General features: G+C 41.5%; 1 protein-coding gene across 2 annotated transcripts in view; it reads right to left on the bottom strand.

Moving 5' to 3' along the window:
- Positions 1-18,976, bottom strand: part of LOC126388574 (SH3 and multiple ankyrin repeat domains protein 2-like) — a 167,083-nt gene that overhangs the window by 106,296 nt on the left and 41,811 nt on the right. Inside the window, exon 2 of one of the 2 annotated variants that reach the window (XM_050041775.1) lies at positions 14,030-14,100. The exons of the other annotated variant lie outside the window; for it this stretch is intronic. Coding sequence (XP_049897732.1) covers positions 14,030-14,041 — 12 coding nt within the window. The 5' untranslated portion in view covers positions 14,042-14,100. The remainder of the gene's footprint in view (positions 1-14,029; positions 14,101-18,976) is intronic. 2 annotated transcript variants of the gene reach the window in all.

Genomic DNA, 18,976 nt, shown 5'->3' with positions numbered 1-18,976 from the left:
CCGTTAAAGGGGTTTTTTTGGGGAGTTTTTCCTTATCCGCTGCGAGGGTCATAAGGACAGAGGGATGTCGTATGCTGTAAAGCCCTGTGAGGCAAATTGTGATTTGTGATATTGGGCTTTATAAATAAAATTGATTGATTGATTGATTGATCAGGGCTGCATTTGTTACTACTGATGCAAACTGAACATTTCCCACTTTTCTTGTGAAGTAGCCCCAGGAAATGCAGCGTGTTTGTCACTGAGATTAGCACTGATGGTTCACAAAACAAGACACTTTGTCAGTTTTTTGTTAGTGGACTGCTTCTGATTTTTGCAAGGGAGTAATGGAGAAAGCAACAGCTACAGTGAACTGTTAGATAAAGAGCTGCAGGACGTTAATGCAGTTCATGAGAACAAGCACACCTCCAATGAATCATCAAGGTAAACATCTGATTTCTGTGCCATGCTGTTGTGTGGGAAATGGCTCACTCAGTAAACTCTGTATTACTAAAACTCTCTTGCTGCTAGTGACCATAGGTGTCGCTGAATTGACCAGAACAGAAACCTTACGGTTATATAACATCCACAGTAAATTTCAACCTCTCAGGAAATATTTAAGGAAATGTGCAACAAATTTCAGAACATTTATATAAGGCTCGGGCAGTATCAATATACTACCATATTCCAGGGTATTTAGAAATATATATACTCACTTCATCATCACATCATCATCATCCCGACACTCCAAGATTAGGTGACAAGATTGGGTACCAAGCTTTCCTTACAGCAAGGGAATGACCTGAGATTGTGAATAATGAATAAGCTAGAATCCCAGCACCCCTGAAGCCGATTACCAAGGCCAAGTGACAAAGTACCCTCTGAAAGTCTGCTAGATGATGTGAATGCAGCACTACAAACTATCCCCACTAGGACCATTACTGAGATGAATCAGCTTATGTACACCACAGCAACAGTGATGGTCAAGGATCACAGACAGACAGGATCCTCGATATGTTTGGCTACAAGATGAACACCATGAGCCACAAAGAGTGCTATCCTCCATGGAAAAGGAGGCTGAAGGCCAAGATCAAGGCAACACAGAACAAGGTTAGTCAACTCTCAGAGCGACAGAAATGTGTGGGGAAGAAAAGGATCCCTAGGAAGTACAACAAGCTGTCTATACCTGAGGCACTTGAGACTGCCAAGCAAAGGCTCACAGCTCTGGCTACCCGCCTAAAAAGATACACAAGAGAAGAGGAAGCCAGGAGAATGAATAAGATTTTCTCCACTGAACCATCTAAAGTGTACTCTCAGTGGCAAGATAATAACATGAGAATAGATCTACCCAGAGCTGAAACCGAACAATACTGGAAGAGCATATGGGAGAAGGAGGCATCACATAACACCAATGCTAAGTGGCTAGTGGCAATCTCCCAGAACAAGAGCCAGTTACCATTACAACAGCAGACATCCAAGAAAGGGTGGAACAGCACCAGGCCCTGACATGATCCACACCTACTGGCTAAAGAAACTAACTGCACTCCATGAATGCCTGGCGGAAAAATTGAACCAGCTAATGATGGATGGGACCCATCCAGAGTGGATGACCAAAGAATGGACAGTCCTGATCATGAAGGATCCCCAGAAGGGCGCAGTCCCATCTAACTACTGGCCAATAACCTGCCTCTGTACAACATGGAAGCTGCTGTCAGGCATCATAGCAGCTAAGATGAATGGAAAGAACAAGGTCCGAGCCATCAACACGTACGCCCTGCCAGTCATCAGATACCCCGCTGGTATAATAAGCTGGCCAAAGGAGGAGATAGAGGCCACTGAAATCAAGACAAGGAAGCTTTTCACAATGCATGGAGGGTTTCATCCCAAGTCCAGCACCCCGAGACTGTACACCCCGCAGAACATGGGAGGACAAGCCCCTGCAGGGCATGTACCACCAAGAGATTGAAGAAGTGGCCGACATCAAGAAATCCTACCAGTGGCTGGACTTAAAGACAGGATGGAAGCACCACACCAGACAGGACCCCAGGTGCAGGCTGTGCAAAGATGCTCCTGAGACAGTTCAGCACATGATAGCAGGATGTAAGATGCAGGCAGGAAGAGTGTACGTAGAAGGCCATAACCAAGTGGCTGGCATAATGTACAGGAACATCTGCACTGAGTATGGGCTGGAAGTCCCAAGGTCAGAATGGAAGACATCTCCTAAGGTGGTTGAGACTGACCGAGCTAAGATCCTGTGGGACTTCCAGATCCAGACTGACAAACTGGTGATGGCTAACCAACCGTACATCGTATTGATGGACAAACAACAGAAGAAGGCAGTGGTGATAGATGTATCAATTCTGAGCAACATCAGGAAGAAGGAACACAAGAAGTTTGAAAAATTCCAAGGGCTGAAAGAGGAGCTAGAAAAGATGTAAGGAGTAAACACTGGTGCCAGTGGTAATATAAGCACTTGGGGCTGTGACCCCCAAACTGGGAGAGTGACTGCAGCAGATTTCAGGTATGACATCTGAGGTCTCTGTCCAGAAGAGTGCAGTCCTAGGAATAGCTAAAATACTGCACAGAACCCTCAAACTCCCAGGTTGCAGGTAGACAACCCAAGCTTGAGGAATTACACATAACTTTAAGACTTAATAAAATGTAAAAGGGTAAAAATTCACTCCCTTACAGTTGACATGAAGGGGCAAATTAGCTACAGAGGCCAAAACCGTTTTTTTCTACTAGCCTGTACACCTGTTCATCTCTACTGTCAAGTTGGGCATTTTAACATGGGGGTCGATGGGAATTGACTGGCTTCTGGAGCCAGTCTTGAGTGGCCATTTGAGGAGCTTCTTTTTTCATCTCAAGAGGTTGTTGCTTGGGTGGAAGAGGCAGCTTAGCTGAGAAACATAGTGACTACGAATAGTGGGAATAACGTTGCAGGACTAGTAGCAACAGCAGAAAGAGACAGCAGGGGAAAACAGTATATTTTAACATCTAACTCACTGAATTAAGGATTTATTTGTTAGAACAACAAAACGACTAACCACAATGGTTTTAAGGAATTTTATTTTGTTTCGGTCGAGTTTCAGGTTGAGTCTGAGGTCGGCAAAGAGAGAAACTTGAACTCAGATATAAGGTTGTATTTTTCTGTTTCGGAAAAAAGAGATACGAATATTTAACACTCAGGGCCTAAATTACATTGTTAGCCACTTATGAAAATCACCAATATCCTGCTTCCTGCAAGAACTACAGTGCAGAACTTCAACTGTGAACCATGTGGAATAAAAAACACAAAAGCACGAGAGACCTGCAGGCTGGAGGTTCCATTGAATATGTTAACCATCCTCCTAACTGATTTTCTCCCTGAGTAAAATAAAAAGCAACCACACACACACACACACACACACACACACACACACACACACACACACACACACACACACACACACACACACACACACAGATACAACAGCAGGAACATATAGAACATGAATTAATAATGTGCCCTATATATGGTGAAAGTGGGTCAGTAAGCACTAATGGGTTGGTTTCAAAACATCTCACCAAAGGACTGCAGTTGAAACTTAGCCAGTTGGCTAACACTGGCACAGTTACAGAAATGTTGATTAAAGTGCGTTGTTCTTATAGATTAATGAAAGTAAGTGTGTATAATAACGTACATAACATACGTACAGTTGCATAATGTTGACTCTTACGTACAGTTTTGAGTCACAAGTACAGTTCTTGAAGAATTTATCATAGATGTTATTTATTTATTTACTTATTTATTTATTTTTATATTAGGGACAGAGCATATTAATGAACATTATACAAAACGTAAATATGCCAGATTATAGCCGAGGCTAATTTTCATCTGTTGTTCCTGAGGCAGGTTGTTGTTCATAAAAGAAACATACAAGAAAAATACATAGAAGAAAATGAAGAAAATCAATACAAGGAAATACACGGAAAGGAACAAAATACGAACTTAACGATAAATACACATACAATTTCAGTGGGACAAATAAATACAGGGGAAACAAAAAGTAACTCCAGTGCATTAAATCATCAGTGACCATGACAAGAAAAGAGAATTACCCACACCCCAGATTTTACATTATCCCATTACTTGATTACTTGATGAACCAAATGTACCTAAACTTATTGCACTTAGCTCTATTACACCTTATTTGATTGCAGATAACCCGATTATACCTAAACTTATTGCACTTAGCCCTATTGCACATTTCATCTCAAGTAACCAGCCATTGGGCTGTTAAGGCCTTACTGGCTGGTTACATGGTTACAGGACTGGATTGATCTAAGCCACACCTTCAGATGGGACTTAAAGGTGGCTAGACTGGGGCATTCCTTTATAGATGGAGGTAAATTATTCCATATATTGCAACTCTTAAACGACAGGACATTTTGTCCGAAAGAGGTTCTTCTAAATGGCACCTCACAATCTCTGTTAACAGAGGCCCTATTGACTCTATTTGAGTTAGTGGCTGATCTATATTTAATGAAGCCATTCAGTGGAAGTGGCGCCATTCCATGCAGAACAAGCAAACTTAAATTTTTTGAAGTTCTCAAAATTCAACAAATTATACTGAGACAAGATACCGCAGTGATGGTATGTAGAAGGTTTTTTAGCAAGTGTTTTCAATGCTTGTTTATATAAGGATTCGATTGGTTTAAGGGTTGTAATTCCTGCCATAGACCAGCTTCTTATACAGTAACTCAAATGGGAAAAAATCATAGAGTGTAAATACATCAGGGCAGCACCTTCAGTCAATGATGATCTTATTTGTTTAAAATTACACAGATTATACTTGACAGTTTTTGTGATCGCTTTGACATGGTCTTTAAAGGACAAAGTAGAGTCCAGCAGAACACCCAAATATTTAACTTTATTCACAATTTGTAATTCTTCTCCTCCCAGAAGAACTCCAGAATTTGAGTAGGAGATATTGGAGGGTTGTTTTGAAAAATACATACACACTGTTTTTTTGGCATTCAATAAAAGGCAGGACTCAGTGAGCCAGCTTTGTATGTGTGTAAGAGCTGTTGAAAGTATATGTGCTGCCTTGTCAGGGTTTTTCTCCCTCATAAAAATGACTGTGTCATCTGCTTATAACTGGACATCAACATCCTTGCAAATATCGGGCAAATCATTTATATAAAATGAAAATAAAACTGGTTCCAGGATGGATCCCTGAGGGACCCCCACTGGGGAACCAAGGTAAGGAGATCTGATGGTGTGAATCATTGAAGAACAATGTGTTGTCATAATTCATAGTTTCATGAATTGATATTTGTAATTTGTATTTGTAAGTGGGCCTTGATTCAGATTCATTTCATTATGAATGACCTGTAGTAAGTAATTTGATGGCACACAGCAACAATTTCTTCAGGCATCTATTGATTACCTTGAATGACCTTCACTGAAGAATGTGGTTGAGTTTAACTAACAAACTGTCTTACAGGGGACTGACAGTAACAACAGACCTGGGTTCTTGTTCATGGTTTTCATCATGTTGCTTTATATTCAAGAGAAGCTACTGGATCTTAGTGGGTTTGAACGGAGAGCAGCTATTTATTACCTCAAATGTTCTAACAATCAAAATTTAGTGTACTGTTTAGTGCTCAGCAACTACAGTACTACCAGTGTTAATTTTGGAAGCTATTTTACATTTAATCTTAGCCCGGTTCACACTACACAATATCAGCCCAATTATAGCCTGAGGCAGCGGCATACGGTGTTGGCATGGATCGTGAACGACATTGAGTGTCATACGTGATAATCTATCGTTTCATCTTGCGTAGTGTGTCATAGTAGACAACAATTGACGCCATGCCTGGGACGCCTCATGACGTTCCAACAGAAAGTCTAGCATGTTTGATTTTCTTTGTGTCGTTCACAACTTCTCCCATCACAGCTGTCATTTTGACCAATAGGAACACAGAGCGATCTGCTGCTGTATGTCAACAGCACCCCAGCCTTTTTGATATTTCCTCAAGGGATGTTACCCCACAGAGTAAAAAGGGAAAATGATGGTGTGAAACAGCAGAGGCACTTCAGCAGCCTAGTGAGTACTGTCATTAGCATCAAGCTAGCAAACAATGTTATTTCTTTATAATGGAGACAGACTAAAGTAATATTAATAATAAACTGCAGAGGCTCCCAGCTTCATTTGAAACAGACTACATTATAAACGGGTCGTTATTTATTATTCCTTCTGTATTTTTATATTTTTATTTTTTATCCGCTCCCGTTGCCTAAAGTTAATGCATTTTCTAAATAGGTTTTTATTGTCAAACATTTGCAGGAACTTGTTGTGGAGGATTCAGTGATCAACATGTTTGCGTACAGTACCTGAAACAGCTCCTGCCATCAGGTGGCACTTTTTACGTTAGTACAACAACATTTCGGCTGGGACTCGAACAGACACAGTGACTGAAATAATAGTAATTATAATAAAAATAGGAAAAGAATAACCCGATGACATCACACACATCGTGAAAGAAGACTGGGGATGATTGGTGTGGACCATCGTGTAGTATGTCATGGCTGTCCGCCCAGTCGCGGCACGATTTTTATGACTCCACAATCGCGTAATGTGACAGTGACTGTCAGAACCGACAAAAATGTTGTGTAGTGTGAACCAGGCATTAGTCTTAAGATGAAAATGCTTACTAGTATTAGTCACGTTTTAGTCATTTTAACCCTTCATAGTTTTAGTCTAGTTTTAATTGACAAAAATTCAAAAAATTTTAGTCAATGAAAATTCATGAGATTTTAGTCAACTTTCATTTTGTTTTCTATGTTTTTTTTGTTTTTTTTTTATCTTTAAACTAATCCAGTGAGGGTATTTCATGTATCAGAAATTAGAATCAAGGTGACAAGTTGTATAAAAAATTTCATTTAGACAATTTTTTTCAGCAAATAATTTCTTAACACTTTCAAACTGCCATTTCTCCAGCAGTATTTGACAGGTTTAAGGAGTAATTCACATGCCCACATTACTGATCATCACTTGAAAAGCTCATCATCTCTCTGTTTATGATCTCAAAAACTTTGACACCACAAATAACTAATCTGAGACAACCAGGATTTGTACCCAGGTTTATTGTAAACTCTGACTTATCCATCTCACTGTTAAGAAGCAGAGAAATAACTTCATTAAAGCCTGAATTCTTTCGTAATCTCTAACATGTTGGTCTGGAGGTTCAGCCTGTGTCCTTTCACAGAGTTGGTGATTAAACTTAACTTTCATCTGTGTCAGATCAAACTGATCTGAGTTCAGACTGTTTACTGACCGTGCAGCTACACTCACAGATAACTGAGCCTCCTACCTGCCTGTCAATCAGCATCAAAACATAAACCTTTCCGAAACAGTCCGGATTTGAGTGCGTGGATCAACAAGTGAAGTCTAGTGGCTGGTGGCTGCTTGTTCCGCTGCTGACTGCCACTGCTGTACCCAGCAGACCCCCCATATCCATTCAGCAGTTCCACCATCCACAGTCAGACACACACAACTGATTATTTACTGCTGCGTTACAGGTCTCACAACTCACACCAACGGCTGACACTGCTCCAGTGTGTGTGTTTTTGCTGAGTAGCACAACATCCTGGCACTGACTATTGACCAGAGTTTGCCAGCCCGTGGGTCACGTGGCATTTAAAGATAATTACGAGTACTGCAGTTCTCAGCTTTGAATGTCTGATAGTCCACCACTAACATTTTCGTCACGTCTTGTCTCTTCAATGATAATTAAACCTGAATTTTGTCTCCGTTTTTATAATCAAGAACTATTATTAGTTTGTCATCAGCTTGTTTTCATAATGGAAAAAGGTTGTTGACAAAAAATTGTCGTCATAGTTTTTGTCAACGAAATTAACACTGTGTAATTCATTGTAGTTTTCCTTTAACCACCAAGGAACCTAATCCTGGACACTGGACACAAGGAACCCGACTAACTTGTAGGCCAAAGCTCCAACTTTAACAGGGCCTGAGTTTGGAGGGAATGATTTTGGCTTTACTGAGTATAAAAGGTCATCACCTTTCTTTAAGGTTATCCTTCCCTATACCAGATTCCTGCTGATTTTCTTTTTAGCCATCTATTTGGGAACTGCAATGAAAAACTGCGGTAGAACCAGGAGTACCTTCAGTTTCTCTCTGCATCTCGGTTTGATTTATTCCCTGTTCTGCCTGGAACTCCTGCCTTCCTCAGTTTTCTTTGCCAAATTTTCTCACTTGGCTGGTTACTTATTTGTTCGGTGAAAAACGTAGCCCTCGCCCCTCGCCCAACCCCCCCCCCCCTCCAATTTAAAAAGAAGAACTCATCTTCATTTTCACAATGAAGCTGCTACAACAATAAAGCTCTGTTATCTTACATCCCATGGCAACGTTTTTAGATAACAGCTAAAAAAACATACTATAAAACCAAATGCAGACAAAGTAAGGATGAAATTGGCAGCTGTTCAGAGAAATATGTTAAAGTGCTGCCTCTCTGCTGCTGCTGAGAACAGTGGGGAGCAGAGACAAGTGGAGAAAAGTGCCCAATCACTGCCAGGCAGAGCCATGGGGGGGGACAATCAATGGAACTGCATGAGATAAATGACACAGATTTAAAGACTGTGAGATGAACAGACAGAATAAACCCTGTACTGCGTGCACACATACACACACGCAAACACGCACACAAACACAAACACAAACACACACACACACACACACACACACACACACACACACAAATGAACACAAACCTGCAGGCACAAACACAGCAACAATCACAAGGTTGGTAAGCAGTTGGATAATGTGGTATAAAGACCATGAAAACATGGTGCTGTAACTCAGTAAATTGTCATTTATTACAAGTGCATGCAATCTGAACCTTTTTGCTGCCTCACAACACAAAAGGACCAAAATACCAACGTTTCTACCATTCACAAACTCGACGTTTAGCCAATACCTGCTGGTTCAATTCCTTCTTGGCAGTGAAAAGCAGTTAAAAATCATAAATTACTTTATATCCTTTCAACGTTTTGAGTGTTTCTGAGTCCAAGTCAGTTCAACAGCTTTCTCTATGCATATTGAAAGGCTGAACTCAACACTCAAACAGCTGCTTAGAGGGCATCAGTTTTCACAGAGTGAACAGCTACTCATCTTTAAGAAGCTCTCTGCAGCCTCCGCTGACATGTTTTCATTATTTTGTCTCTACTGCAGCATATCAAACATGAAATGAAAGATCAGGCCTTGTGAAACCACTTTTAGAGCAGACTTGTTATTAAGTGGCATGGGATAGGTGCTTTAAGAGATCTTGAAGCATTTACCAATTTCATCAGATCTTGAGTTTTTTTCTGACAAACAATATTCATAGTCTGTCTTCCATAACAGTGGTAAAAAACACTTTAAAAAATTACGATGCCTTCATCTTCATTAATTTGGAGATAAAATATAAAATATGAAAGAAAATAAATACATCACACAAACATACAAACATCATGCAAAATTGTGATGTGCATCATGGCTTGCAAAGTTACTGTTACAAAGTTGGGACTGTGGAGTTGTCAGTGATGAGAGAGAAACTGTTAGGTTTGGCAAGAATGAATTTAGTGCCAACAAGGAATACCTCAGTCTTATCACTGTTGAGTTTGAGAAGGTTGTGTGAAAACCAAGATTTAATTTCCAGTAAGCAGTTGGACAGGGAGGTGGGCGGGAGAGTGGAAGTTGGCTTGGTGGAAAGATAGAGCTGGGTGTCATCTGCGTAGCATTGGAAGTGAATGCCAAATTTCCTGAAAATCTGACTGAGAGGTAACAGATAGATGATGAATAGTAGAGGGCCCAAGGCAGAGCCCTGGGGAACACCGCTTGTGACAGGAGAAGTTTGGGAACTGAAATTTTTGAGGTGCACATACTGTTCTAAATGACTGGTACAGAGTTGCAGGCTTTAAACCCTGTGTGGGTGTGAACCCACACAGGGTCACATGTGAGCTCTTAGTTTCAGAGTCGTTAAGGTCACAATGTGAGACGTTGACCCACCTGGCCATCATGTGTGTCGTTAGGGTCAGGTGAGACCAGATGTGAATGGGTGTGAAGTTGTCTAGGGAGGGATCCCAAGACTGCATTGTAGATAGGTGATTAGTGATGTCATAGGCCACCTCCTCTGTTTAACAATGGTCATTCCAGTTTGATGTAGATGGCTTCTTTTACGCCTCATTCAAACCATCTTTCTTCCCTCGCCAAGATGTGCACATTGCTGTCCTCAAAAGAGTGTCCCTTCTCCTTTAGATTTAAGTGGACAACTGAGTCTTGACCTGAAGAGCTGGCTCTCCTGTGCTGTGCCATGTGCTTGTGGAATGATTGTTTTGTTTCCACAATGTACAAATCTGTGCATTCCTGGCTGCACTGAACTGCATACTCTACATTGCCCTACTCCATTAGGAATGACAATGTTTTTTCGTTTATGTGTCTCTTCCTCTCTCTCTGCTCTAGGTCTTTTAGAGGTTTTGGCAAAGGCCCAATTGGGGTAGCCACAGTTTAAGTGCTTCCCTGATTTGTTTATGTTCCTTCACCTTCCCCTCTGTCCTGGTGGGTACATTTTCAGCCCAATGATTCAGTGTCCTGATGACTGCCAACTTGTGCTCCAGTGGGTGGTGAGAGTTGAATAGCAGGTATTGGTCTGTGTGTGTAGCTTTTCTGTACACCTCAATGTTTAGGTTGCTGTCCACTTCAATGTGTACGGCAAAGTCTAAGAAGGGTAGACTGTCTCCTCCGACATCTTCCCATGTGAATCTGACGTTGGGATCCACTGCATTAATGTGTTCCGTGAAGGTTTCCACTTCCTTAGTATTGATTTTGACTCAGGTGTCATCCACATATCTAAACCAGTGGCTGGAAGCAGTTCCTGTTAAGGTGGTCAGAGCTCTCTTCTCCACATCTTCCATGTAAAGATTGGCCACTATAGGGGACACTGGTGAGTCCATAGCACAGCTGTGCTTTTGTTGATAGAGACCCTTGCTGTACTTGAAGTAGGTGGTGGTCAAACAGAGATTCAGCAGGTCACAAATGTGGTCTGGGATCAAGTTAGTCCTCCTCACAGTCTTAACTGCTTTTTTGGTGGGAATGCAAGTAAAAAGTGAAGTGATGTCGTATGATACATACAGTAGTTTCGTCAGAGTCCAGTGTTATCTCTCTGGTCTTGTTGGCAAAATCCTGAGAGTTTTTGATGTGGTGTGGAGCAGAGCATGTGAGCGGAGCGGTGGATTTTGTGTTGAGCGAGGAGCGGCTATTTTTTTTAAAAGGTGGAGTGGAAGCGAGGAGCGGCTATTTTTTTTAAAAGGTGGAGTGGAGCCTTATCTCTCGCTCCAATTTCGCTCCAGTTGCTCATGCCCCACCCAGAATGCATCTTTGCACCTGCGCACACCCACACTATTTTCTTTCAAAACTATGTTTAGTTTACTGTGTACTTCAGAAACAAAACTGAGAAGTCATACAAGTGTACCATTCCTGTAAAACTAACAGATGGCGATAATGTGGAACAAGAAAAAAAGCTACCAAGCTCATGTTTTATTTGTGAATAGAAGATTACAGGTTAGGGTAGTACAACGCAGTTTTTTTGAGTGGAGTAGTGAGCGAGTGGAGTAGTGAGCGAGTGGAGCGGGATAAAATTTATGATGGAGTGGTTCGGAGCGGAGCAAAGAATGCGCAGAACCAAGCGGAGCGGATGAGCGGCGCAAAGTGACAGGTCTGCGAGCGAGGACTGGAAATTTTCACCTGGTTCGCTCCACTCACATGTTCTGGTGTGGAGTGTTACCAATCAGAGGAGCTAGGATCATAGCTTGGTGTTTGGAGATGTTGTTCGTGACTGAGTTGATGCTGCTGAGGATGGGTTTTAGTGGTGCTCCTTCCTTGTGTATCTTGGGGAGTTCATACATGCATATAGAGCAAAAGTATTTCTAATTCCATTCCTCAATTAATCTACTGAAAAATCAGTAGAATACTCTTTTACGAAAATCAATATTCTACTACTTACTTGTTATACTTCTTTTGATTCTGTGATGTCTTAAAGTCACACACTGGAGTGGAATGATGCAGCCGTTGTTTAGTTCTGTGTAAAAATGCCTGGGTGGAATAAAGAAGGGACTTCGTAGTGGCCAATCTTTGTGTAAAAACAACACATTTTCACTCCAACCTTGTCACATATTGACATTTGGTCATGGACTTTCCACGTCCAGATATGACATGCAATGGGTGCGTTGGTTATTTAAGTTCTGGGATGTTGTATAAACTTCAGTCTGTTACATGCATTTCCTGTTTTCAAAATACACTTCCATTTTCACAGGAAATGTACAGTTTGCATACAGTCTCTTTCAAAATAAACGCACTACATTGGTACAACACTGCAGATTGATGTGTATTTTTCCTTCAACAAGAGACGCACATGGTTACATTTTGCCAATACACGGTCGTGGTTGGGTTTAGGGAAAAAGAACAGGGTTTGGTTTACAACCTTAAAGGAAGCGAAGTGAAAGTTGGTGGTTGTTGGACCACCAACAACCACCGCAAAATGAATAAAACAGCACAGTATTTCAGCATGTATACATGCAGTATTAGGACAGTGACACATTTGTGTTGTATTAGTTCTGCACTCCATTACACTGGATTTGAAATCAACCTTAGAGGTTAAAAGTCAGCTTCAGGGTTATCTGGCTTTAAGCCCTAAAGGAAAGCTTCTCGAAATGGCCACAAAATACAGATTAACAACAAGATAATTTATCAAAAGTATCACATTCAGCTCAGTAGTAACTGTCAAGGTTCATGGACAAAACAATTGTTTTTTTGCTAATCACCCATTATTAGCTTAAGCATGTTTACACTACATAAATTAGCCTAGCAGCTAGTAGACATGTTTCCTCTACTTATAACTGAACTAATTATATGCAACGTTATTACTTTTCTTACTTACTGTTGGTTTAAGGGGTCCATGTCCATGTTGGACCTATCTACCACCCCTCCTACCTGCCCTACTCGGATTTCCACCCCCTTAACTTTCGTTGTTGTCCCAATGTATCTCCCCCTGATGCCGCCAGGCACCATTAAACAATAATGGCAACCAGCAGCATATCATGCCAACCTTAAAGGACGTCTTTTTTTGTTTGGGTTGACGCCGGAAGCCATTGACCAAGTGCCGGTATTTGACAACTCGGAGTGAGACTGGGTTAGTTAAAAAGGTTTGAAATTCCTTCAAGTCAAACAATCTATTTTTTTTGTCAGTTAGTGTGCAGTGTACTATTTAGGTGCAGAGTGAGCGCTCCTCGCTTTCATGCTCTTCAACGAAGGCAGGTTCAGACACAGAGGCAGCTGCCAAGAGGAAGAGAGGCTTTGTGCCATCAGGCTCCAAGATAACAATATCTTCTGCCTTCTGCTTAGAAGTGGTGAATTTACAGCTCACAGCAATTTAATACGATATAGTCTCTGGCTTTTGATTGATATGTAGTTGCACATTTCTGATCCATCGTTAGCACAATAAGCTTGTCTACTACATTACATGAATGTCACTGTCACACTGAACGCCCTTTGGAACTTGAAACTTTAAAGCAGTATATGGAAAAGGAACGAATAGTCGAGTATTTGTATCGAACATCCAAATCTGATTCAACAGACAAATTCTGAGTCAGTTATAGCCTTAAATTTAATGTGATGAACTACCTTGATTTGTAGAGTAGTGTTATCCAGAAATAGACATCCCCTACTGGATATTGTTTATGATGAACAGAGTTGAATATCTGGAGCATTCACCATGATAAAGGTAATTCTAGTGATGCCTGACCTTTACTGGGTAATAGTAAATCCATCACAGGTGAGATGTCCTTATAGAGACAGTCTTCTTTCCAGCTTCGCATTCATTCTAATCCTAAACCATCCAAGGTGATACATGAAAAAGAGGGACATGCACACTCTGGCACTCATGTTTCCTTCTGCCTGTTATTGATCCCTGTTAATTTTAACTAGGTCTTTAGCCTTTGACTGAGCCTACGTACCATTTCAGCCATAACATCCAGAGGAGAAAAGCTCTCTCAAGGAGGAGGTTCCACTGTTGCACCCAGGCTCCCTGAGTGGGGAGGAGAGAAGAGAAGAGAGGGGAGGGAGGGAGGAAACAGAGATGTCTACAGTAAATTAAATCACTGGAGCCTTCAACATACTGCTACGTGGAAATCTTATCAGCTTTAATTTTTTTATATTTACAGTAAGAAGTACAGACCTCTACCACAACATAAAATAGTAACTAAAAATGTATTGCTATTGCAGCCTACATGTTTTACAAACTTAACATGCCAAAACATAGACATATATATGGACTATGGTCTGTTTTATCTAACACTTAGACCTCTAAACCAAAGGAGAGAATGGTTGTTCCATGCAAATCTAATTTATGATTATGCAACATGTTAAACATAAAGCATCAGCATTAATCACATCAACCCAGCCACCCACAACAGTTTTCCTCCCCACTTCTCTACCTATAGAGAAAAAAGAGTGGGTAGGACAGGGGGTTATCTTTTGTACATTTTGATTTATGCCACCAGTTATTTATTTTATGGATGCTTCCTGCTGCGTAAGGGAACTCCCGATATTGAGAAATGTTACTAATTCTAAGTGTTACACGTGTTTTCGAGGTTGTAATTTCTCCAAATGGCAAATGATGGTTTGGAGGATAAAAAAATCAGGCAGAGTTTGTGGATATGTTTCTATTTCAAAGTTGTAAAAATAAAATGATAAAGACACGATAACCAGAAACACAATAAACTATGTCATGGAATACACACAGGATCTGACCTAGTATTAGAGCTAATGCATAATATATGACCTTCCTGTACAATAACTGCATTCAAAATTAATGTTCAACAGAACCTGATTAAACAGTAATCTTGCTGTTGATGCAACTGCCTGCGCACACAGTCAAATCTCCAAGGATGGGCAGGGAGGAGAGGAGGAGGAGGAGGAGGAGGGGGTAAAACAAACAAGTAAACAGCTGAAGATCAAAGATGGAATAAAATCAGCACTTTGGCGCTTTCCACAGTAGACTGTCATCCTTGTAATCTTGAGGCACTGAGACACAAAGGATGCGTCACTGTGTGTGTCTGTGTGACATGCTGTGTATGAGGTTTAGAGGGTGACCTGAAGAGACAGAAGCTGATTGACTGAAGGACTGAGAGGTAGCAGAAGCAGAGGTTTGCAAAATGAATAAAACAGCACAGTATTTCAGCATGTATACATGCAGTATTAGGACAGTGTTGTATTAGCTCTGCACTCCATTACACTGGATTTGAAATCAACCTTAGAGGTTAAAAGTCAGCTTCAGGGTTATCTGGCTTTAAGCCCTAAAGGAAAGCTTCTTGAAATGGCCACAAAACACAGATTAACAACAAGATAATTTATCAAAAGTATCACATTCAGCTCAGTAGTAACTGTCAAGGTTCATGGACAAAACAATTGTTTTTTGCTAACCACCCATTATTAGCTTAAGCATGTTTACACTACATAAATTAGCCTAGCAGCTAGTGGACATGTTTCCTCTACTTATAACTTAACTAATTATATGCAACGTTATTACTTTTCTTACTTACTGTTGATTTAAGGGGTCCATGTCATTGGTCCGACAGCCCATTGGTCCGACGGTCCGCGGTGCTGAACGGCTCCCGGCGGGCATATTTCTACCTTGATGGTGCGCCGCGACCGGCTCTGGGTCAGCTGGGAAAGGCTTGAGGCGAAACAGGCTCACAGCTTATGTGTTTGTCACTTTCTTTTTCATTTTAACCCACACCATGATCTTTTCCTAACCCTAACCAAGTTGGTTTTTGTGCCTAAACCTAACCAGACCTTAACCACAGGGCATCATGATGATTTTGGAACGGACTTCGGAACAATGGGTTTAATATGGTCGGAACAATGGCATGTCGGACCAATGGGCTGTCGGACCAATGGGCAGTTCCCGGTTTAAGTCACTGCATCTCCCGACAGAACAGCACGATTGAATTTCAGCCAGCATGCACGATTTTTCAGCATTGTTGAAACAGAGCAGCTGTTGCTAATGCTGTAGTCTGAGTGGGCGGAAGTTCGCTGCATAGATCAGCCTCTCATTGGGCGGAACGAGCCACCCGCTGAAGTCCCGCCCTACCACCTCCGGTTGCAGTTTTCAACACGTCCTTCACTAACTTTTGCGGTGTTTGATCTTGCAGGGATGTAGCCATTTTTCTGCCATGGTTCGCGTCCTGTAGGTGATATTTTTGTGGGCATGTTACACCAAAACCTGTTTCCCCCCGGCAATAGTTTTGCAAGCGCACCGTTGCTGTGGCACCGCCCAGAACGATTGTGATTGGTTGAAAGAAATACAAGCAGCCGGGGTGTTTTTTTCTCCAATCTTAAAGTGAGAGTCGGCCCAGCCAGACCTTTCTTTTCTTGAGAAAGGTCTGGTGAGCGAGACTACTAATGCTGCAGCTAATGTTGCTAAAGCAAGAAATTAGCAGAGTGAGACGCTCGTCTGACGCTCTGTCTGTTTTTTTATATTTTGTCCGAAATCCAAAATATTTCCACTCTGCTAATTTATTCTCAAGTAATTAATGTTATACTCATCGTCTTTCTCTTGGTTGCTTGCCATCTGCCTGCTGCTGTTTGACAGTGACACACACTTTCAAAATAAATGCCTATGCTAAAGATGACAATATGGATCGATGTTCTCACTTTGCATCGATGATATTGGATCGTTGATCGTTAAATCGATATATCGATCCAGATCGATGGATCGTTACACCCCTAGTAGTGAACTCATTCAATATTTTACTTTGTACTGCATTTACAGATCACCCCATAATGTCATACTTATGTGGCAGGTGTCACGGGGCAAGTTAAGGGAGGGGCAACACTTATGCTGCATTCACATGGAATCAGGCAAACGGCAGACGGCAAACCGGATGTCATGTTAGTGGACAGGAGAAGGACGGTAAAACTTGGGCAAGGACGGCAGAGAATACCGTCCACGGCAACGGTAGATGGCAATGCCGTCCAAAGTTAAAATATTTTAACTTTTACCGTTCACCGGCCACGGAATACTCAACCGGATGTGACGTAGTTCCAAAACAGAAAAGAAAACATGGCTGACCTCGACAACACAAAGCTAGTGCTTTTGGTGCAGCAGCACCCAGAATTATATGACCAAACTTTAAAAGCCTACCTTGATGCTTCCAAGAAGGCGTACATATGGGATGCGATTAGCGCAGAGCTGGGTGGAATACCAGGTACGTAATATGAAACATAACATTATGAATTGCTTTATTAGCTTAGCGAGCTATCTGGCTAACGTTAGGTCTCTGTAGCCCATAGACCGAGTCTGCAGCAGACACGTACGGTTCCTCATCTCCCAGCAACAACGTTGACATGAATTTAAGAAGCTTTTTCTCATTCATAGTATGGTAAAATGCAATATCTAGAAAGCAGAATTTTATATGCATAGACTATATGCATTGCTGTAATAATAACAATACATAATACACAAGAATATATATTTTTTAAATATTTTATTCAATCTGCTGTAAATACATCACCATAGCAACACACACGTGTCACGAGTCACGTGTGTCTCATTTTGCCGTTGTGTCGTTCCGTCAGACCGCTTGTTTATTTCTCCCGTTCCATCCAGCAGATGTCTCCCATCTGCCGCCTGCCGGATTCCATGTGAATATGGCATTAGTGCCGTTATGCACATATAGGGCTACCTGTAGGAGGAACTCACGCTGAGACGTGGGTTCAGGCCAGAGGAGTGAGGCAGGTGCACACCTCATTCCATGCTGGCATGCAGCGAACAAAGAGCCTAAGGTTGTGTTTTTATGTCTGTTAGTGTGTTTATGCTTTTAAGTTGCATGTGTGTGAAATGTATTGTGTTCATGTATTTCAGACCTGCATCCCTGGTGGGTTGAAGGTGGCTGGTAGTCGTAGGTGTGTAGATCGACATACCAGGTATTTAAGCGTTTAGTTATGATGTTTTGAATATTTAATTAGTATGTATTTCAAAATATTTGAAATAAAGAGTTTTAAGTATTTGTTGCCCCTGCAGAGCATCAGGGGTCCATTAGCTGCTCTTGCTGTGGGAATATTTTCGGGTTTGTTTTGTTTTCTTTAGGCCTTTTTTTCTGTCTAGTCCGCCCGGTAGCGGGCAAAAAAGAAATGTGAAATGCCCTTGGGGCAGACTAGTTTTCTTTTCTTTCTTTATGTTTGTTGGTTTGTCAGTCTGTTTCCTTCCCCCATCAGTCAATAAAGCTACTCCAGCTTAATCTCAGTCAGACAGTCAGGGCAGGCTTAAAGTGTGCAGTGGAAATTTGGGTTGCAGTGAGAATAAGCACGTTTGTAAACTAAGAAAGGTGTCAACGTGTGTAGTGTGCAATACTTATATATACATCTGTCAGTCTGTGGACCTTAGCCAATTCCGGATGATTTCTCTCTTGAATGTGGAGGGGAAGATTTTCTTTAGTGTAGTAGCGCAGAGATTAGCTAGCTACTTAGAAAGGAATAGCTTAATGGATACCATGGTGCAGAAGGCAGGAATACCAGGTTTTGCAGGGTGTTTAGAGCATACTAGCATGATCTGGCACCAGATTCAGGCAGCGAAGATTAAGAAAAGGGACCTGCATGTATTATTTTTAGATCTTGCAAATGCGTTTGGTTCAGTAGGCTACCGCATAGCCTCATTTGGAGTGCGTTTGACTACTTCAAAGTGCCACAGGTAGTTGTTAACTTGGTGAAAGCATACTTTCAGGATATTAGGTTGTGTCTAAGTACGGCAGGTTTCACAACAGGTTGGCAGAGGCTAGAAATAGCCATCATGGCAGGGTGTACAATTTCTCCATTAGCATTTACTATGGCGATGGAAGTAATCATCAGGGCTTCTAAGTGGGTGGTAGGTGGGGAGAGACGGCAGAACGGGTTGCATCTCC

Source organism: Epinephelus moara, chromosome 1 (genome assembly GCF_006386435.1).
Source record: "Epinephelus moara isolate mb chromosome 1, YSFRI_EMoa_1.0, whole genome shotgun sequence".
NCBI lineage: Eukaryota > Metazoa > Chordata > Actinopteri > Perciformes > Serranidae > Epinephelus > Epinephelus moara.
Note: the sequence above shows the minus strand (reverse complement) of the source record. Positions and strands in the feature narration are given on the sequence as shown.